Source organism: Scyliorhinus torazame, chromosome 4, assembly GCF_047496885.1.
Source record: "Scyliorhinus torazame isolate Kashiwa2021f chromosome 4, sScyTor2.1, whole genome shotgun sequence".
In the NCBI taxonomy this organism is placed as follows: domain Eukaryota; kingdom Metazoa; phylum Chordata; class Chondrichthyes; order Carcharhiniformes; family Scyliorhinidae; genus Scyliorhinus; species Scyliorhinus torazame.
In genome coordinates this window covers 346,501,547-346,523,903 of record NC_092710.1, presented here as the reverse complement: position 1 = coordinate 346,523,903, position 22,357 = coordinate 346,501,547, and the positions used below count along the sequence as shown (strand labels likewise).

At 49.3% G+C, this 22,357-nt stretch overlaps 1 protein-coding gene across 1 annotated transcript in view; it reads left to right on the top strand.

Annotated features, from left to right (window-relative positions):
- Positions 1-22,357, top strand: part of LOC140411508 (dynein axonemal heavy chain 8-like) — a 2,059,122-nt gene that overhangs the window by 1,078,338 nt on the left and 958,427 nt on the right. Inside the window, exon 39 of the mRNA XM_072500594.1 lies at positions 2,255-2,359. Within this exon, the coding sequence (XP_072356695.1) occupies positions 2,255-2,359 (105 nt within the window). The remainder of the gene's footprint in view (positions 1-2,254; positions 2,360-22,357) is intronic.

The following is a 22,357-nucleotide window of genomic DNA, read 5'->3' as shown; positions in this document are numbered from 1 at the left end:
AGAAGGTTGCTCTGACGTCTGCAGTGGTGATCTCAGATACAAGTTCATCCGCGGCTTCTGGGGTGGAGGGCTCGCTCTCACTGACCTCTTGCTCAAAGCGTGCACAGAATGCGTTGAGCTCATCAGGGAGGGGTGCGTTGGAGCTGACGATTTTACATGCCTTCATCTTGTAGCCCGTTATGTCTTGCAGACCTTGCCATAGACGGCGGGGATCCATGTGGCTAGCCTGGGACTTGAGCTTGGTCCGGTACCGTCTTTTGGCATCGTTGATGGATTTCTTTAGACCATTGTGGTAGTATGTATTGGGGGTCATGTGGGACTGGAAGCCCTAATGTCATTGGCTGACAGATCCCGGGTCCTGGTTGGCCGTTGACCTCAAGCTCCGCCCTGAAGGCGAAGTATAAGAAGCCGGTGCCTTCCCCCGCAGGCCAGTTTACTATCGGGCTGCTGGGGAACAGACACGCTTAATAAAGCCTCATCGACTTCACTCTATTCGTCTCACGGAGTCTTTGTGCGCTACAATTTATTAAGCGTGCCTAAAAAGGACTATGGAGCTCAGGATCATTCCAGAATGCCTGAGGATCAGCCCCCACGCAGTGAATGCGGCAGCAGCCTTCAAACACTGGCAGACTTGCTTCGAGGCCTACATCAGATCGACCACAGGCCGAGTCTCAGACGAACAAAAACTGCACTGACCTGCACTCGAGGGTGAGCACGGAGATTTTCACCCTCATTGAAGACACCGACGATTTCCAGACGGCGTTCACAGCACTGAGAAATCTCTACGTTCGCCCAGTTAACCAAATCTACGCTCGCTACCAGCTCGCGACAAGACGGCAAGCTCCCGGAGAATCGATGGACGAGTTCTACGCCGCGCTGCTGATTTTGGGACGAGCCTGCAGCTGCCCGTCGGTGAATGCAAACGAACATACGGACATGTTAATGCGCGACGCTTTTGTGGCAGGTATGCAATCCTCCCAAATCCGCCAAAGACTTCTAGAAAAAGAGTCGCTAGGACTCTCAGAGGCACGGGCCCTAGCAGCCTCCCTAGACTTAGCGCGCATCGTGGCCTTTGCGATGTCCACTTCACTCTATTCGTCTCACGGAGTCTTTGTGCGCTACAACCATATCTAGCTTTCTTGCAGAGGTCAGGGTCGCCTGACTTGAACGCCTCAGACCTAGACTTCAGCAAGCAGTGGATATTCCTGTTCATCCAGGGTTTCCGGTTGGGAAACACGCGGATTTGCTTTTTTGGCACAGTCTTCTACACACTTACTAATGAAGTCAGTTACTATAGTGGCGTACTCATTCAGGCTGGTCGCAGAGTTTTTAAATACTGACCAGTCCACTGACTCTAAGCAGTCCCGTAGGAGATCATCCGATTCCTCAGACCAACAATGCACGACTTTCTTTGACGGATTCTCCCCCTTCAGTTTTTGCTCATAAAACAGGAGCAGGGGCACAGCCTTGTGGTCAGATTTGCCAAAGTGTGGGCGGGCGATAGAGCGGTAGGCATGTTTGATATTTATGTCGCAGTGGTCCAGGATGTTTGGTCCTCTGATGGAACAGGTGACGTGTTGGTGGTAACTTGGTAGTACGCTCTTGAGCTTGGCCTGATTGAAGTCCCCAGCTACAATGAACAAGACCTCGGGATGTTTCGTTTCAAGGCTATTTGTGGTGGTGAATATTTCGTCCAGTGCAATTTTCACGTTCGCATGGGGTGGGATGTAAACTGCCGTCAGGATAACGGAGCTGAACTCCCGCAGAAGGTAGTAGGGGCGGCATTTTAGCATCAGGTATTCTAGGTCCGGGGAGCAGAAACTTGCCAGTGTTGCTACATCTAGGCACCAGAAGGTGTTGATTAGGAGGCAGACCCCACCTCCCCTTGCCTTGCCTGAGGCCACCGTACGGTCCATTCGGTGGATTGAGAAGCCCTCTGGTTGTAGGGCCCAGGTCGGTAAAGCAGGAGTGAGTCGTGTCTCCGTGAAACAGAGCACGCAGCAGTCCCTTAGTTCTCTCTGAAAAGTGAGTCTGGCTTTAAGTTCGTCTAGCTTGTTTTCTAGAGATTGGACATTAGCTCGGAGTAAGCTAGGCAGAGGGGCTTTGGGGCCGCGTTGTTTCACTCTCCCCGACATTAAACTTCACAGTACAATTCCAGGTGAACCAAATATAATTTGTCCTGTTTTACACTAAATGTGATTGAGCTTTATATTGTCTCAGCATTTTCATATTCATTTTGTATTTTTGTATGCAGGCCCACTTAGCAGGAATATTTGATAATGTGAATGAAGTGGTTTTCCATCCAAAGGATTATGATACAATGCTGGCTGTCACTTCGAGGGAAGGAGAACAAATCCATGTAATTATACATCATATTGATTCAAATTGAAATTACTTAAAGGTGTTTAATGCATTTGACTCTGAATTAGTGCCATTTGTTATGACATTGTAGTACATGTGCATCATTCGATGGAAGCCAAATTTAATTGGCCCGTCAGAGTTGTGATCTCCAGCGGATTGTCGCTCTCAATGGACTTACCCTCGCTGAAAGTCCAAAGCCCCATGGGGCGGGATTCTCCAATAATGGGGCTTTGTCCCCACTCCAGCGTCAAAATGCGGGCGTTTCACTGGCTTTCCTGAAGAAAATCCAGAGTAATTCTCCTACCTGAAGGGGGCTAACAGGGCCCCAGAGTACTCCACGCATCTCTGCCTGCTGATAGGGGGCCTGCACATCCGGCCGGGAGTCCGCGCACGCACACGGCGGCGGCCTTTGGCGGCCGCCCCGCGCGACATGGCAGACTCACAACGCGGAGCTGCCCCAAAAATATAGACCCCCCCGAGATTGCGCGCGCCCGCGGACCGATTGCCCCCAATCGCTAGCCTGGATGTCCATGAGGCACCGCCCCCCCCGGTGAAGGATCCCCCCCGACCCCACCAGGGCGGCCGCGGACTAAGTCCGCAGTCGCCGCCGACTGTTCCCAAAGGATAACGTGGTTAGAACCACGCCATCGGGAACTCGGCCAGTTTTCATCGGTGAATCGGGAGGGCCTCTGTCAATGGCCCCCTACCAGTGCCGTGTAGACCGCGCACGCGTGATTCGCAGCGATTCTCTGGGGACTGTGCCGGTTTTTGGCGCCAACACCCATTGCCCGCCACCCCCCCCCCCGCCGATCGCGGTTTCGGCACGGAGGGTCGGAGAATCCCGCCCCCTGTCTCACCAAACCATCCTCACTCTGGTGAGACAGGGGCAACGAAGCGTTCCCCCTGGGCTGCATTGGCTGTATTGGCGTAGAGTAACTGGGGTGCAGGGGAGAAAGGAACAATCTTTTTATGGTGCTCGCTGCAGTGGAGGGGGAGTTGGACCACAGAGAGGCGGGCGTTGTACCGGAGTGGGAGGTCGACCAGGCCATTATAGTGACAATACTACAGAAAAATGAGCTTGATAATCTCACTATCACATTGCTAGCAAGGTCAACATTTATTGCCCATCACCAGTTGAGAGGGTGTTGGTGAACCTTCTTCTTCAACTATTGTGATCTATGGGATGCTCCTACTGCCGTGTGATGTACCTGCTGCCCTGTGATGTACCTACTGCCGTGTGATGTACCTACTGCCGTGTGATGTACCTACTGCCGTGTGATGTACCTGCTGCCCTGTGATGTACCTACTGCCGTGTGATGTACCTGCTGCCCTGTGATGTACCTACTGCCGTGTGATGTACCTACTGCCCTGTGATGTACCTACTGCCGTGTGATGTACCTACTGCCGTGTGATGTACCTGCTGCCCTGTGATGTACCTACTGCCGTGTGATGTACCTACTGCCGTGTGATGTACCTACTGCCGTGTGATGTACCTGCTGCCGTGTGATGTACCTACTGCCGTGTGATGTACCTACTGCCGTGTGATGTACCTACTGCCCTGTGATGTACCTACTGCCGTGTGATGTACCTACTGCCGTGTGATGTACCTACTGCCGTGTGATGTACCTACTGCCCTGTGATGTACCTACTGCCGTGTGATGTACCTACTGCCGTGTGATGTACCTACTGCCGTGTGATGTACCTACTGCCCTGTGATGTACCTACTGCCGTGTGATGTACCTACTGCCGTGTGATGTACCTACTGCCGTGTGATGTACCTGCTGCCGTGTGATGTACCTGCTGCCGTGTGATGTACCTACTGCCGTGTGATGTACCTACTGCCGTGTGATGTACCTACTGCCGTGTGCTTTACCTACTGCCGTGTGATGTACCTGCTGCCGTGTGATGTACCTGCTGCCGTGTGATGTACCTGCTGCCGTGTGATGTACCTGCTGCCGTGTGATGTACCTGCTTCCACAGTGCTGTTAAGTAGAAAGGGCTGGTATTTTGACCAAGCAATGATGAAGTATTAATGCAGCTCCAACAACACTCAAAAAGATTTACACAATCCATGACAAAGCAGCCTGCATATTAGGCACCCCACCCAGCACAGAGGCAGCAGGGTTATGGGCCAGGGTTTAGAAAACTCCAAAGTATATCATGGAGTTCACCTGACCAACAACTGTTTATTGATTTGGGTTACGAAGAGCACAAGGTCCTGCCTTCCAGGTGTTATTTAACAGAGTCTTTGCCACTTTTAATTAGAAAACAAACTTAATTCTACGACTTTAGTTAACATTTTTATAAACACACACTGTAAGCATTTTTATCAACTACAAGCATAAAGACCACACACAGCTCCAGTAATCTATGTATAATCCTTAACGAATCCCCCCTTTACAGTTCCAATTTAATAACAAGATCCAAGTAAAAACCAGAACTCCCTTTTTAAAGGTGTGGCCCAGCACACATCCCTCTTACTGATATAAGACTTGGTGTTGATACTCTTCTCTCCTTTCCAAACAGCAGGTTTGAATTCCTTCCAGAAAGCAGTTGGGCCGGCGAATCACCGGGGGGTGGTGTGAATCCCGCCCCGACGCCGGCTGCTGGATTCTCCGGTGCCGGTTTTGCGGCGGGGGCGGGGATCACGTCGTGCCGGTCAGGGGCCGTTGGCAGTGGCCCCCCCCTGGTGATCCTCCGCTCCGCAATGGGCTTAGTGGCCGCCCGTTTTCAGCCAGCCAGCCGGCGTAAATCAAACAAGGCCCTTACTGGCAGGACCTGGCTCTGCGGGTAGCCTGCGAGTCCTCGGAGAGGCGCGGGGGGATCTGGCCCCATGGGGGTGCCCCCACGGTGGCCTGGCCTGCGATCGGGGCCCACCAATCCGCGGGCGGGCCTGTGCCATGGGGGAACTCTTTCCCTCCGCGCCGGCCGCTGTAACGGTCCGCCATGGCCGGCGCGGAGAAGAACCCCCCTGTGCATGCACTGGGATCACACCAGCACACGCTGGCGCTCCCGCGCATGCGCCAACTCGCGCCGGCCGACAGAGGCCTTTCGGCGGGTTTTGCCGCGGCGCCAGCCCTTCGCCGCCGGTTGGCGCAGCACCAGCCCCGCCGGCCTAGGAGGATTCCGCACCTTCTGGGCGGCCCACCCTGCTGGTTAGGGGAGAATCCCGCCCATTATCTCTGTTCAGTTATCAAGCAGTCTGGAAACAGCTTTTTATCCCCTGGGTAACTCAAGGTCAAATGGGCATTTCTTGAAACTTAATGCTGTCCCCTTCTTTCAAAGTCCTCCCAGCACATTGTGTTCTTAAAGTGACATTGCACAAGAAAAATAAAGGATTTTTACAGTCATAAGGAAGATGTTCGAATCAATCATTATGGAAGTTAGAAAAACTCAAGGTAATCGGGAAGAGTCATCATTGTTCTGTGAAAGGGAAATCATGTATAACCAATTTATTAGAGTTTTTTGAAGGAGTGCCATGCACAGTGGATAAAGGGGAGCCTCTAGATGTACTGTACTTGGATTCCCAGGAGGCATTTGACAAGTGTTCACATCAAAGGTTTTGTGCAAAGCAGTTGCTCATGGTGTACGAGGTAACATATTAGCATGGGCAGCATGGTAACACAAGTGGCTAGCACTTTGGCTTCACAGCGCCAGGGTCCCAGGTTCGATTCCCCGCTGGATCACTCTCTGTGCGGAGTCTACACATCCTCCCCGTGTCTGCGTGGGTTTCCTCCGGGTGCTCCGGTTTCCTCCACAGTCCAAAGACGCGCAGGTTAGGTGGACTGGCCACAATAAATTGCCCTTAGTGGCCAAAAGGTTAGGAGGGGTTATTGGCTTACGGGGATAGGGTGGGTGAGGGCTTAATTGCCTCGATGGGCCGAATGGCCTCCTTCTGCACTGTATGTTCTATGTGTAGAAGATTGACTGTCTGACACAAAACAGAGAGGATGCATAAATGGGCCTTTACCTAATTGGCAAGATGTGACAAATAAAGTCCTGCAGGGCCTCTTAGCTTTTTACAATCTATATCAATGACTTAGATGAAAGGAGCAAAGGCATGATAGCAGACACGAAGATAGGTAGGACAGTATGTTGTGCCAAGGACTTAAGGTGGATCCAGACAGATAGAGATAGGCTGAGTGAGTGGGAAAAGAGATGCCAGATGGAGTGTAATGTGGGAAAATGTGAAAGTTGTTCCCTTTGGCAGAAAGAATAAAAAAACAGTGTTTTACTTAAATGGAGAACGGCTGCAGAATTCTAATGTACCGGGGGATCTAGGTGTTCTCATATATCATAAAAAGTTACTATGCAAGTAGATAAAGTAATCAAGTGGAATCTAGTCTTTATTGAAAGAGGAATTGAACAGCAAAACAAGCATTGGTGAGACCAAGGACATGGGGCGGGATTCTCCGACCCCCCCACTGGGTCGGAGAATCGCCGGGGGGGGGGGGGGGGCGGCGTGAATCCCGCCCCGCCACTCCGACGCCGGCTGCCAAATTCTTCAGCGCCGGCAGTGGCACCCCCGGCGATTCTCCGCCCCGCGATGGGCCGAGTGGCTGCCCGTTTTCAGCCGGTCCCGCTGGCGTAAATCAAACCAGGTCCGTACCGGTGGGACCTGGCTCTGTGGGTGGCCTGCAGAGTCCTCGGGAGGGCGCGGGGGGATCTGGCCCCTGGGGGTGCCCCCACGGTGGCCTGGCCCGCGATCGGGGCCCACCGGCGCCGGCCTAGCCCCTGAAGGTGCGGAGGATTCAGAGTGGTTCATGCCACTCCTCGGCGCCGGTACAGCCCGTCCCGCCAGGTAGAGGAGAATCCCGCCCATGATTCTCAGGGCCTGATGGCCAAGTGCAAATTCCATATGACGCCTAACTCTCGCGAGAGGGCCATAACAGAATTTGTGTTAGTGAGATTTCCGATTGTGATGTTCCCAGGCCCTCCCCGATAGCACAATCAGGTTCATGCCCACAGAGGGGGAAAATTCCGCCCCATATCGCAAATATTGGGTGCGATCTATGCACAGTTTTGGGCACATTTAGCGGGGTGTTTCCTGGAGGCAGTAGTGCCGGCAAACACCCTGCTATTCAATGGCACTTTGCCATTTTTTTTGCCCTTGGGGAGTTTCTGTCCGCCGTGGTGGCACTTGAGTCTATTCCTGCTGGCGAGCCCAGCCGGAAAGGACCCTCGAAGATCGGGGGGCATTTTGTCTGGCTAATGGCTCATTTAAATATGCAGATCTGGATCATGCCCAGTGAGGGCGATATCCAGATCACAATGTCTCAAGAGATTTCATCAAATCCTGTGAGGCGTTTCAAGCGTCACAAATCTAGCGAGAGGCCTGTCGTGAGATTCAACGGCCTTGTTCCGACATCAAGTTGGGTGTGATGAGGCTGCTGAATTGTGTCCACTGTGCGCCGTGCTAGTCTCCTTATTTGAGGAAGGATGTAATTGCATTGGAGGTGGTTCAGAGGTTTGATACCTGAAATGAGCAGGCTGATTTATGAGGAAAGGTTGGAGAGACTGGATTTGTTTCCAATGGAGTTTAGAAGATTGAGGGATGACTTTACTGTACATGAATAGGATGGGAATAGAGGGATACAGACCCAGGAAGTGTAGAAGATTGTAGTTTAGTCGGGCAGCATGGTCGGCACGGGCTTAGAGGGCCGAAGGGCCTGTTCCTGTGCTGTACTTTGTTCTTTGTTCTTTGTTCTATATAAGAACCTGAATGGTCTTGAAAAGGTGAACCTGGAAGGGATGTTTCCTCTTGTGGGTGAGTCCAGAATTAGGGGCACTGTTTTAGAATTATGGGGTTGCCCTTTTAGGACGGTTTTGAGGAGAATCTAGGGCGGGATTCTCCCCCCTGGCGGATAAGTGCCGAAGCCGGAGTAAAAACGGGAAGTCGATTTCGGCGTGAGAACAGCTAGTGAGTCAGTTTCAGCGGGAGCATTGCGGAAGTGGCTGCTGGGAGGTAAGTCAACCTTTAAAAGCACTTGTCATTGCAGGGGCAGGCCAGTCGATTTCGGCGGGAGAATCGGCTGGTGAGTCAGTTTCAGCGGGAGCATTACGGAAGTGGCTGCTGGGAGGTAAGTCAACCTTTAAAAGCACTTGTCTTTGCAGGGGCAGGCCAGTCGATTTCGGCGTGAGAACAGCTGGTGAGTCAGTTTCAGCGGGAGCATTGCGGAAGTGGCTGCTGGGAGGTAAGTCAACCTTTAAAAGCACTTGTCTTTGCAGGAACAGGCCAGTCGATTTCGGCGTGAGAACAGCTGGTGAGTCAGTTTCAGCGGGAGCATTGCGGAAGTGGCTGCTGGGAGGTAAGTCAACCTTTAAAAGCACTTGTCTTTGCAGGGGCAGGTCAGTCGATTTCGGCGGGAGTGGGGCTGGCTGGTTAGTCAATTTCAGCAGGAGCTGAGAATTTTTCTTTTTTTTTCAAATTAGTTTTTTAGGCGGGAACAGGAAGTCGACCCGCGGACATCTGGGAAGACCCTCACCAATAAATTCTGGTGGAGAGGAAACCCGAGACACTACACGTGTAGTGTCTCCCGCCCGCCCTCCTCCTCTAACCTAATAATAAAACCCATTGGTCTGAGGTAAGTACCATATTTTATTATATTATTATTATTTTTTATAAAAATTTAATTTAGTTGTTAGCCAGATCTTGGTAGAAAGTAGGAGGAATGGCAGGGAAGGGAGTGCAATGTTCCTCCTGCAGGATGTTTGAGGTGAGGGATGCAGTTAGTGTCCCTGCTGATTTTACCTGCAGGAAGTGCTGCCATCTCCAGCTCCTCCAAGACCGAGTTAGGGAACTGGAGCTGGAGTTGGAAGAACTTCGGATCATTCGGGAGGCAGAAGGGGTCATAGATAGCAGCTTCAGGGAATTAGTTACACCAAAGATTGGAGATAGGTGGGTAACTGTAAGAGGGACTGGGAAAAAGCAGTCAGTGCAGGGATCCCCTGCGGTCGTTCCCCTGAGAAACAAGTATACCGCTTTGGATACTTGTGGGGGGGACGACTTACCAGGGGTAAGCCATGGGGTACGGGCCTCTGGCACGGAGTCTGTCCCTGTTGCTCAGAAGGGAAGGGGGGAGAGGAGCAGAGCATTAGTAATTGGGGACTCTATAGTCAGGGGCACAGATAGGAGATTTTGTGGGAGCGTGAGAGACTCACGTTTGGTATGTTGCCTCCCAGGTGCAAGGGTACGTGATGTCTCGGATCGTGTTTTCCGGGTCCTTAAGGGGGAGGGGGAGCAGCCCCAAGTCGTGGTCCACATTGGCACTAACGACATAGGTAGGAAAGGGGACAAGGATGTCAGGCAAGCTTTCAGGGAGCTAGGATGGAAGCTCAGAACTAGAACAAACAGAGTTGTTATCTCTGGGTTGTTGCCCGTGCCACGTGATAGTGAGATGAGGAATAGGGAGAGAGAGCATTTAAACACGTGGCTACAGGGATGGTGCAGGCGGGAGGGATTCAGATTTCTGGATAACTGGGGCTCTTTCTGGGGAAGGTGGGACCTCTACAGACAGGATGGTCTGCATATGAACCTGAGGGGCACAAATATCCTGGGGGGGAGATTTGTTAGTGCTCTTTGGGGGGGTTTAAACTAATGCAGCAGGGGCATGGGAACCTGGTTTGTAGTTTTAGGGTAAGGGAGAATGAGAGTATAGAGATGATGTGGAGATGCCGGCGTTGGACTGGGGTGAGCACAGTACGAAGTCTTACAACACCAGGTTAAAGTCCAACAGGTTTGTTTCGATGTCACTAGCTTTCGGAGCGCTGCTCCTTCCTCAGGTGAATGAAGAGGTCTGTTCCAGAAACACATATATAGACAAATTCAAAGATGCCAAACAATGCTTGGAATGCAAGCATTAGCAGGTGATTAAATCTTTACAGATCCAGAGATGGGGTAACCCCAGGTTAAAGAGGTGTGAATTGTCTCAAGCCAGGACAGTTGGTAGGATTTTGCAGGCCAGATGGTGGGGGATGAATGTAATGCGACATGAATCCCAGGTCCCGGTTGAGGCCGCCTTCAGGACCCGCGACAACGCAGAATCGCCGAGCAGAAACTTATAGCCAAGTTCCGCACACATGAGTGCGGCCTCAACCGGGACCTGGGATTCATGTCGCATTACATTCATCCCCCACCATCTGGCCTGCGAAATCCTACCAACTGTCCTGGCTTGATACAATTCACACCTCTTTAACCTGGGGTTACCCCAGCTCTGGATCTGTAAAGATTTAATCACCTGCTAATGCTCGCATTCCAAGCATTGTTTGGCATCTTTGAATTTGTCTATATATGTGTTTCTGGAACAGACCTCTTCATTCACCTGAGGAAGGAGCAGCGCTCCGAAAGCTAGTGACATCGAAACAAACCTGTGAGAGTATAGAGGTCAGGAGCACAGATTTGACGTCGCAGGAGGGGGCCAGTGTTCAGGTAGGTGGTTTGAAGTGTGTCTACTTCAATGCCAGGAGTATACGAAACAAGGTAGGGGAACTGGCAGCATGGGTTGGTACCTGGGACTTCGATGTTGTGGCCATTTCGGAGACATGGATAGAGCAGGGACAGGAATGGATGTTGCAGGTTCCGGGGTCTAGGTGTTTTAGTAAGCTCAGAGAAGGAGGCAAAAGAGGGGGAGGTGTGGCGCTGCTAGTCAAGAGCAGTATTACAGTGGCGGAGAGGATGCTAGATGGGTACTCTTCTTCCGAGGTAGTATGGGCTGAAGTTAGAAACAGGAAAGGAGAGGTCACCCTGTTGGGAGTTTTTTATAGGCCTCCTAATAGTTCTAGGGATGTAGAGGAAAGGATGGCGAAGATAATTCTGGATAAGAGCGAAAGTAACAGGGTAGTTATTATGGGAGACTTTAACTTTCCAAATATTGACTGGAAAAGATATAGTTCGAGTACAATAGATGGGTCGTTTTTTGTACAGTGTGTGCAGGAGGGTTTCCTGAAACAATATGTTGACAGGCCAACAAGAGGCGAGGCCACGTTGGATTTGGTTTTGGGTAATGAACCAGGCCAGGTGTTGGATTTGGAGGTAGGAGAGCACTTTGGGGACAGTGACCACAATTCGGTGACGTTTACGTTAATGATGGAAAGGGATAAGTATACACCGCAGGGCAAGAGTTATAGCTGGGGGAAGGGCAATTATGATGCCATTAGACGTGACTTGGGGGGGATAAGGTGGAGAAGTAGGCTGCAAGTGTTGGGCACACTGGATAAGTGGAGCTTGTTCAAGGATCAGCTACTGCGTGTTCTTGATAAGTATGTACCGGTCAGGCAGGGAGGAAGGCGTCGAGCGAGGGAACCGTGGTTTACCAAGGAAGTGGAATCTCTTGTTAAGAGGAAGAAGGAGGCCTATGTGAAGATGAGGTGTGACGTTTCAGTTGGGGCGATGGATAGTTACAAGGTAGCGAGGAAGGATCTAAAGAGAGAGCTAAGAAGAGCAAGGAGGGGACATGAGAAGTATTTGGCAGGAAGGATCAAGGAAAACCCAAAAGCTTTCTATAGGTATGTCAGGAATAAGCGAATGACTAGGGAAAGAGTAGGACCAGTCAAGGACAGGGATGGGAAATTGTGTGTGGAGTCTGAAGAGATAGGCGAGATACTAAATGAATATTTTTCGTCAGTATTCACTCAGGAAAAAGATAATGTTGTGGAGGAGAATGCTGAGCCCCAGGCTAATAGAATAGATGGCATTGAGGTACGTAGGGAAGAGGTGTTGGCAATTCTGGACAGGCTGAAAATAGATAAGTCCCCGGGACCTGATGGGATTTATCCTAGCATTCTCTGGGAGGCCAGGGAAGAGATTGCTGGACCTTTGGCTTTGATTTTTATGTCATCATTGGCTACAGGAATAGTGCCAGAGGACTGGAGGACAGCAAATGTGGTCCCTTTGTTCAAAAAGGGGAGCAGAGACAACCCCGGCAACTATAGACCGGTGAGCCTCATGTCTGTAGTGGGTAAAGTCTTGGAGGGGATTATAAGAGACAAGATTTATAATCATCTAGATAGGAATAATATGATCAGGGATAGTCAGCATGGCTTTGTGAAGGGTAGGTCATGCCTCACAAACCTTATTGAGTTCTTTGAGAAGGTGACTGAACAGGTAGATGAGGGTAGAGCAGTTGATGTGGTGTATATGGATTTCAGCAAAGCGTTTGATAAGGTTCCCCACGGTAGGCTATTGCAGAAAATATGGAGGCTGGGGATTGAGGATGATTTAGAGATGTGGATCAGAAATTGGCTAGCTGAAAGAAGACAGAGGGTGGTGGTTGATGGGAAATGTTCAGAATGGAGTACAGTCACAAGTGGAGTACCACAAGGATCTGTTCTGGGGTCGTTGCTGTTTGTCATTTTTATCAATGACCTAGAGGAAGGCGCAGAAGGGTGGGTAAATTTGCAGACGATACTAAAGTCGGTGGTGTTGTCGATAGTGTGGAAGGATGTAGCAGGTTACAGAGGGATATAGATAAGCTGCAGAGCTGGGCTGAGAGGTGGCAAATGGAGTTTAATGTAGAGAAGTGTGAGGTGATTCACTTTGGAAGGAATAACAGGAATGCGGAATATTTGGCTAATGGTAAAGTTCTTGAAAGTGTGGATGAGCAGAGGGATATAGGTGTCCATGTACATAGATCCCTGAAAGTTGCCACCCAGGTTGATAGGGTTGTGAAGAAGGCCTATGGAGTGTTGGCCTTTATTGGTAGAGGGATTGAGTTCCGGAGTCGGGAGGTCATGTTGCAGCTGTACAGAACTCTGGTACGGCCGCATTTGGCGTATTGCGTACAGTTCTGGTCACCGCATTATAGGAAGGACGTGGAGGCTTTGGAGCGGGTGCAGAGGAGATTTACCAGGATGTTGCCTGGTATGGAGGGAAAATCTTATGAGGAAAGGCTGATGGACTTGAGGTTGTTTTCGTTGGAGAGAAGAAGGTTAAGAGGAGACTTAATAGAGGCATACAAAATGATCAGGGGGTTGGATAGGGTGGACAGTGAGAGCCTTCTCCCGCGGATGGAAATGGCTGGCACGAGGGGACATAGCTTTAAACTGAGGGGTAATAGATATAGGACAGAGGTCAGAGGTAGGTTCTTTACGCAAAGAGTAGTGAGGCTGTGGAATGCCGAGTGCCGAGACGTCCATTGTGACGAGCAATGTTCCTAGTTCAACTGGTCCATGGTTGCTGAGTTTCTGTAGGAAGTCCGTCGTGTCGCGACAGAAGCTGGGCGTACCTTGTACGATGGGTTTCAAGATGCCCTCGATGTAGCCAGAGAGGTTCTCACACAAGGTCCCATTGCCTGAAACGATAGGGCGGCCTGGTGTGTTGGCCTTATGTATTTTCGGGAGGCAGTAGAGATCTCCAATGCGGGGAGTACGTGGGATGAGAGCACGTAGGGTGCTCTGAAGATCTGGATCCAAGGTCTTGATCAGTCTGTTAAGTTGGCGGATGTGTTCTCACATGTAGGACCACTGCCGTTGATGCACCAATGCTTGTTGTTGCAGTGGACCATGTTCATAAGCCTCTTGGCTTTATAAAGGCCCTGCTGCCACTTGCTGCTTAGGCCCTTGGTTCTCATGGCCTTGTGCCAACCCGTGACAGGCCCTCCTTCTCATCTGGAGGTGGTTGCCTGCCACCTGCATCATTGATGCCTCAGTAGAAGAATGAACATATTGAAGTAATACTTTCCGTGAGTGGAGTATGTCCTTTACAGCTGTCCATCCACCTCAACGTCAGCAGGCAACTGCAAAGACCTTCTCCGAGTGGTTTAGACGTGGCACTCGCATCCCACAACACCCCATCCCTTCCAAATAAAGGACATCCGAGGTGACCAAAGGTGGATGTTTCTCCCATTCACACATGACTGCATACAGAGACACTGCTCTATGGCCAGAGTGATGAGTGTCATGTGCCAGAGCCTCACTCTGACATTTTTCTGCATGTCTCCACTACCCCTGAGACTCGACAGAGAAAACATTGTTTTGGCAGCACTAAAATGAAATGAAAAAATGAAATTAAAACCGCTTATTGTCACAAGTAGGCTTCAATAAAGTTACTGTGAAAAGCCCCTAGTTGCCACATTCCGCCGCCTGTTCGGGGAGGCTGTTACGGGAATTGTACCGTGCTGTTGGCCTGCCTTGGTCTGCTTTCAAAGCCAGCGATTTAGCCCTGTGCTAAACAGCCCACGGATCGTGTTTTCGGGATCCTTAAGGGGGAGGAGGAGCAGCCCCAAGTCGTGGTCCACATAGGCACCAATGACATAGGTAGAAAAAGAGATAAGGATGTAAGGCAGGAATTCAGGGAGCTAGGGTGGAAACTTAGATCTAGAACAGTTATTATCTCTGGGTTGTTACCCGTGCTACGTGCTAGCGAGACATGGAATAGGGAGAGAGAGCAGTTGAACACGTTGCTACAGGGATGGTGCAGGAGGGAGGGTTTCAGATTTCTGGATAATTGGGGCTCATTCTGGGGTCGGTGGGACCTCTACAAACGAGATGGTCTACACCTGGACCAGAGGCATACCAATATCCTGGGGGGGAAATTTGCGAATGCTCTTCGGGAGGGTTTAAACTAGTTCAGCAGGCGGTTGGGAACCTGAATTGTACCTCCAGTATACAAGAGGTTGAGAGTAGTGAGTTCATGAGTAAGGTTTCAAAGTTGCAGGAGTGTACCGGCAGGCAGGAAGGTGGTTTGAAGTGTGTCTACTTCAATGCCAGGAGCATCCGGAATAAGGTGGGTGAATTTGCGGCATGGGTTGGTACTTGGGACGTCGATGTTGTGGCCATTTCGGAGACATGGATAGAGCAGGGACAGGAATGGTTGTTGCAGGTGCCGGGGTTTAGATATTTCAGTAAGCTCAAGGAAGGTGGTAAAAGAGGGGGAGGGGTGGCATTAGTGTTAGCCAAGGACAGTATTACGGTGGCAGAAAGGATGTTTGATGAGGACTCGTCTACTGAGGTAGTATGGGCTGAGGTTAGAAACAGGAAAGGAGAGGTCACCCTGTTAGGAGTTTTGTCTAGGCCTCCGAAATGTTCCAGAGATGTAGAGGAAAGGATTGAAAAGATGATTCTGGATAGGAGCGAAAGTAATGGGGTAGTTGTTATGGGGGACTTTAACTTTCCAAATATTGACTGGAAACGCTATAGTTTGAGTACTTTAGAAGGGTCCGTTTTTGTCCAGTGTGTACAGGAGGGTTTCCTGACACAGTATGTAGATAGGCCAACAAGAGGCGAGGCCATATTGGATTTGGTACTGGCTAATGAACCAGGACAGGTGTTAGATTTGGAGGTAGGTGAGCACTTTGGTGATAGTGACCACTATTCGATTCCGTTTACTTTGGCGATGGAAAGGGATAGGTATATACCGCAGGGCAAGAGTTATATCTGGGGGAAAGGCAATTACAATGCGATGAGGCAAGACTTAGGATGCATCGGATGGGGAGGGAAACTGCAGGGGATGAGCACAATTGAAATGTGGAGCTTGTTCAAGGAACAGATTCTGCGTGTCCTTGATAAATATGTACCTGTCAGGCAGGGAGGAAATGGTCGAGCAAGGGAACCGCGGTTTACTAAAGTAGTTGAATCACTTGTCAAGAGGAAGAAGGAGGCTTATGTAAAGATGAGACATGAAGGTTCAGTTGGGCGCTAGAGAGTTACAAGTTAGCTAGGAAGGACCTAAAGAGAGAGCTCAGAAGATCCAGGAGGGGACATGAGAAGTCTTTGGCAGGTAGGATCAAGGATAACCCTAAAGCTTTCTATAGAAAAGTCAGGAATAAAGAATGACTAGGGTAAGAGTAGGGCCAGTCAAGGACAGTAGTGGGAAGTTGTGCTTGGAGTCCGAGGAGATAGGAGAGGTGCTAAATGCATATTCTTCGTCAGGAAAAAGACAATGTTGTTGAGGAGAATACAGAGATACAGGCTACTAGACTAGAAGGGCTTGAGGTTCAAAAGGAGGAGGTGTTAGCAATTCTGGAAAGTGTGAAAATAGATCAGTTCCCTGGGCCGGATGGGATTTATCCTAGGATTCTCTGGGAAGCTAGGGAGGAGATTGCTGAGTCTTTGGCTTTGATCTTTATGTCATCATTGTCTACAGGAATAGTGTCAGAAGACTGGAGGATAGCAAATGTTGTCCCCTTGTTCAAGAAGGGGAGTAGAGACAACCCCGGAACTATAGACCAGTGAGCCTTACTTCTGTTGTGGGCAAAGTCTTGGAAAGGTTTATAAGAGATAGGATCTATAATCATCTGGAAAGGAATAATTTGATTAGAGATAGTCATGGCTTTGTGAAGGGTAGGTCGTGCCTCACAAACCTTATTGAGTTCTTTGAGAAGATGACCAAACAGGTGGATGAGGGTAAAGCAGTTGATGTGGTGTATATGGATTTCAGTAAAGCGTTTGATAAGGTTCCCCACGGTAGGCTATTGCAGAAAATACGGTGGCATGGGATTCAGGGTGATTTAGCAGTTTGAATCAGAAATTGGCTAGCTGGAAGTAGACAAAGGGTAGTGGTTGATGGTAAATGTTCAGCCTGGAGTCCAATTACTAGTGGTGTATCACAAGGATCTGTTTTGGGGCCACTGCTGTTTGTCATTTTTATAAATGACCTGGAGGAGGGTGGAGAAGGATTGGTGAGTAAATTTGCAGATGACACTAAAGTCGGTGGAGTTGTGGACAGTGCGGAAGGGACATAGATAAGCTGCAGCGCTGGGCTGAGAAGTGGCAAATGGAGTTTAATGCAGAAATATGTGAGGTGATTCATTTTGGAAGGAATAACAGGAAGGCAGAGTACTGAGGTAATGGTAAGATTCTTGACAGTGTGGATGAGCAGGAGATCTCAGTATCCATGTACATAGATCTCTGAAAGTTGCCACCCAGGTTGAGAGGGTTGTTAAGAAGGTGTACGGTGTGTTAGCTTTTATTGGTCGAGGGACTGCGTTTCGGAACCATGAGGTCATGTTGCAGCTGTACAAAACTCTGGTGCGGCCGCATTTGGAGTATTGCGTGCAATTCTGGTCGCCGAATTATAGGAAGGATGTGGAAGCATTGGAAAGGGTGCAGAGGAGATTTACCAGGATGTTGCCTGATATGGAGTAGGATCTTATGAGGGAAGGCTGAGGGACGTGAGGCTGTTTTCGTTAGAGAGAAGAAGGTTAAGAGGTGACTTAATAGAGGCATACAAGATGATCAGAGGATTAGATAGGGTAGACAGTGAGAGCCTTCTTCCTCGGATGGTGATGCTAGGGAACATAGCTTTAAATTGAGGGGAGATAGATATACGTCAGAGGTAGGTTCTTTACTCAGAGAGTAGAAAGGGTGTGGAATACCCTGCCTACAACAGTAGTTTACTCGTCAACATTAAGAGCATATAAATGGTCATTGGATAGACATATGGATGATAAGGGAATAGTGTAGATGGGCTTTAGAGTGGTTTCACAGGTAGGCGCAACATCGAGGGCCGAAGGGCCTGTACTGCGCTGTAATGTTCTATGTTCTATGAGGCTCGGAGAATCCAGCAGAGGGTGTCCCTTGAGTCGGTCACTTGTGCTGAATGACATCCGCACAAAAAGACCGCTGCTAGATGGCACAGTGGCACTGTGGTTAACACTGCTGCTTCACAGCGCCAGGGACCCGGGTTCAATTCCGGCCTCGGTGACGGTCTGTTTGGGGTTTGCACTTTATTCCCGTGTCTGCGTGGCTTTCCTTTGGGTGATCCGGTTTCCTCCCACAATCCAACGATGTGCACGTTAGGTTAATTGGCCATGTTAAATTGCCCCTTAGTGTCAAAAAGGTTAGGTCGGGTTCCTGGGTTACGGGGTTAGGGTGGAAGCGTAGGCCCAGATACGGTGCTCTTTCCAAGTGTCGGTGCAGACGTGATGGGCTGAATGGCCTCCTTCTGTACTGTAGGATTCTTAACTCCTTCTTCACTCCCACCTTGAGGAATCTCACCGACAAACTCCGTGGTCAAGGTCAGTTTGGAAAAATTACATTTAAAACTCACTTCTCCACATTCCACCCACTCCCATCACCCACCAACTTCCCCGCCATCATCATAGACCCACCTAATATCCATAACATCCCCCACAGTTCAGAAGGAGGCCATTCGGCTTATTGAGTCTGCACCAACCCTCCGAATGAACACTCTTCCTATGTCAAGTCCTTGGCCCTATCCTAGCAACCCTGCGCATTAATCATGGCCAATACTAACCTGCACATCTTTGGAGACTAGGGGCAATTTAGCATGGCCAATCCACCTACGTTGCACATTCTTGGGAGGAAATCGGAGCACCCGGAGGAATTCCACCACACACGGGGGAAATGTGCGTGTGTGTGTGCGTGTCTGTGGTGTGTGTTTGTGTGTCTGTGGTGTGTGTGTGTGCGTGCCTGTGGTGTGTGTGTGTATGGTGTGTGTCTGTGGTGTGTGTGTGTGCGTGCCTGTGGTGTGTGTGTGTATGGTGTGTGTCTGTGGTGTGTGTGTGTGCGTGCCTGTGGTGTGTGTGTGTATGGTGTGTGTCTGTGGTGTGTGTGTGTGTGTGGTATATGTGTGTGGTATGGGATGGTGTGTGTGGTGTGGTATTATCATAAATGTAAGAACCAGGGCAGTGGTTAACACTGCTGCCTCACGACGCTGAGGTCCCAGGTTTGATCCTGGCTCTGGGTTTTCACATTCTCCCCATTTTTGAGTAGGTTTTGCCCCCACAACCCAAAGATGTGCAGGCTAGGTGGATTGGCCACGCTAAATTGCCCCTTAATTGGAAAAAATTAATTGGGTACTCTAAATTTATATCTAAAAAAAAAGATGTAAGAACTGCAATGGCTAATGACATGTCTAGATCAGCCACTAGAGGGAGCTATAGCTACAAGTATAGAAGGCATTGATGCTAAGCCTTATGAGAGAGAGAAGTGAAGGAGTTAACTAGAGCATAGACTGAAGGAAAGATAATGTGAGGAAGAGCAGATCATTGTTTTTTTTATCACTTATTGTCATAAGTAGGCTTCAATGAAGTTACTGTGAAAAGCCCCTAGACGCCACATTCCGGCGCCTGTTCGGGGAGGCTGGCACGGGAATTGAACCCACACTGGTGGCCTTGTTCTGCATTACAAGCCAGCTATTTAGCCCACTGTGCTAAACCAGCCCAGTAAAAACAGGGCTCGTCCGGGATATTTATAATAGTGTAGAGATTAGTTGTAGGTGAGTGGAGATTATGTATTAATAATCAACGGTGTATTCTTGAGGAGTACGTGTTGAATCCAAATTAGTAGTGTTAATAAATTTATAGCTTTGTTCAAGTTAAAACTATTTTGTGGTCTTTGTGAACACTACTCCAACCATTTTGAATTTAGCAACACATAAAACACCACATATGGTATGGTATGTGTGTGTGTGTGTGTGTGTGTGTGGTGTGCGTGTATTTCTGTGGTGTGCCTGTGGTGTGTGTGTATGTTTCTGTGGTGTTTTTATGGTGTCTGTGTAGTGTGTCTGTGGTGTGTGTGTGTCTGTTGTGTGTCTGTGTGTGTTTCTGGGGTGTGTGTGTGTGTTCTGTGGTGTTTTTGTGGTGTCTGTGTGGTGTGTGTGTGTCTGTTGTGTGTCTGTGGTGTGTGTGCGTGTGTTTCTGGGGTGTGTCTGTGGTGTGTGTGTTTCTGTGGTGTGTCTGTGGTGTGTGTGTGTGTTCTGTGTGTGTGTTTCTGTGGTGTGTCTGTGTGTTCTGTGTGTGTGTTTCTGTGGTGTGTCTGTGGTGTGTGTGTGTGTTCTGTGCGTGTGTTTCTGTGGTGTGTCTGTGTGTTCTGTGTGTGTGTTTCTGTGGTGTGTCTGTGGTGTGTGTGTGTGTTCTGTGTGTGTGTTTCTGTGGTGTGTGTGTGTGTGTTCTGTGTGTGTGTTTCTGTGGTGTGTCTGTGGTGTGTGTGTGTGTTCTGTGTGTGTGTTTCTGTGGTGTGTGTGTGTGTTCTGTGTGTGTGTTTCTGTGGTGTGTCTGTGGTGTGTGTGTGTGTGTTCTGTGTGTGTGTTTCTGTGGTGTGTCTGTGGTGTGTGTGTGTGTTCTGTGTGTGTGTTTCTGTGGTGTGTCTGTGGTGTGTGTGTGTGTTCTGTGTGTGTGTTCTGTGTGTGTTTCTGTGGTGTGTCTGTGGTGTGTGTGTGTGTTCTGTGTGTGTGTTTCTGTGGTGTGTCTGTGGTGTGTGTGTGTGTTCTGTGTGTGTGTTCTTGTGTGTGTTTCTGTGGTGTGTCTGTGGTGTGTGTGTGTGTTCTGTGTGTGTGTTTCTGTGGTGTGTCTGTGGTGTGTGTGTGTGTTCTGTGTGTGTGTTTCTGTGTGTGTCTGTGGTGTGTGTGTGTTCTGTGTGTGAGTTTCTGTGGTGTGAATGTGATGTGTCTGGTGTGTGTGTATTTCTGCGTGTGTCTGTGGTGTGTGTGTGTTTCAGTGGTGTGTGTGGTATGGTATGTGTGTGTGTGGTATGGCATGTGTGTGTGTAACTGTGTATCTGTCTTTATGTGTGTTTCTGTGGTGTGTCTGTGGTGTGTGTATGTGTGTGTTGTGTGGTGTCTGTCATAGAGTCATAGAGATCAACAGCATGGAAAAGGCCTTTCGGCCCAGTGCGTCTGCGCTGGTCAAAAACAACCAGCTAACTATTATAATCCCATTTTCCAGCAAGTGCACATGTAAATACTTTTCAAATGTCATGAGGGTCTCTGCCTCCACCACCCTTTCAGACAGTGAGTTGCAGATTCCCACCACGCTCTTGCATTTTTCCTCACAGCCCCACTAAATCTCCAGCCCCTTACTTTAATTCTATGCCCCCTGGTCATTGATTCCTCCACCAAGGGAAAAAGGTTCTTCCTGTCTACTCTATCTATGTCCCTCCTAATTTTATACATCTCAATCATGTCCCCTCTCAGCCTCCTCTGCTCCAAGCAAAAAAAACCCAGTCTATCCAATCTCTCTTCATAACTAAAACTCTCCAGCCCAGGCAACATCCTGGTAAATCTCCTCTGCACCCTTTCCAGTACTATCACATCCCTCTTATAATGTGAATTCCAGAACTGTGGCCTAACCAACATTTTGTACAGTTGTAGCATAACCTCCCTGCTATTAAACTCTATGCCTCAGCTAATAAAGGCAAATATACCATATGTCTTCTAGACATATGTCTTCTATAACTAGAACCAGACGACACCATCTCAGACTAAAGGGGCGATCCTTTAAAACAGAGATGAGGAGGAATTTCTTCAGCCAGAGGCTGGTGAATCTGTGGAACTCTTTGCCGCAGAAGGCTGTGGAGGCCAATTCACTGAGTGTCTTTAAGACAGAGATAGATAGGTTCTTGATTAATAAGGGGATCAGGGGTTATGGGGAGAAGGCAGGAGAATGAGGATGAGAAAATATCAGCCATGATTGAATGGCGGAGCAGACTCGATGGGCCAAGTGGCCTAATTCTGCTCCTATGTCTTATGGTCTTATGATCTTCTTAACCACTGTATCTACCTGCCCTGCAACCTTAAGGGTCCAATGTACATGCACATCAAAATCCCTCTGATCCCCAGAATCCTGCTGTTGATCATGTATTCCCTTGCCTTGTTTATCCTGCCCAAGTGCATCACCTCATACTTATCCAGATTGAATTCAATTTTCCACTGATCAGCCCATCTGATCAGCCGTCTATATCCTCCTGTCATCTAAGGTTATCCTCCTCACTGTTTACCACCCCATCAATTTTCGTACATTCTCGGAACTTACTGATCAACCCTCCTACATTCATATCTAAATCATTTATATCAACCACAAACAGCAACACTGACCCTTGCGGGATCCCACTGGACACAGTCGGAAAAACACCCCTCAACCATCACCCTCTGCTTCCTGCCACTCAGTCAATTTTGGATTTGATTTGCCAAATTTGCATGGATCCCATGGGCTCTTGCCTTCGTGATCAGTCTCCCATGAGGAACATTATCAAAAGCCTTGCTGAAGTCAAAGCAGAATAAGGCAAATTCCCTCATCTACCCTCATCTACACACCTGGTC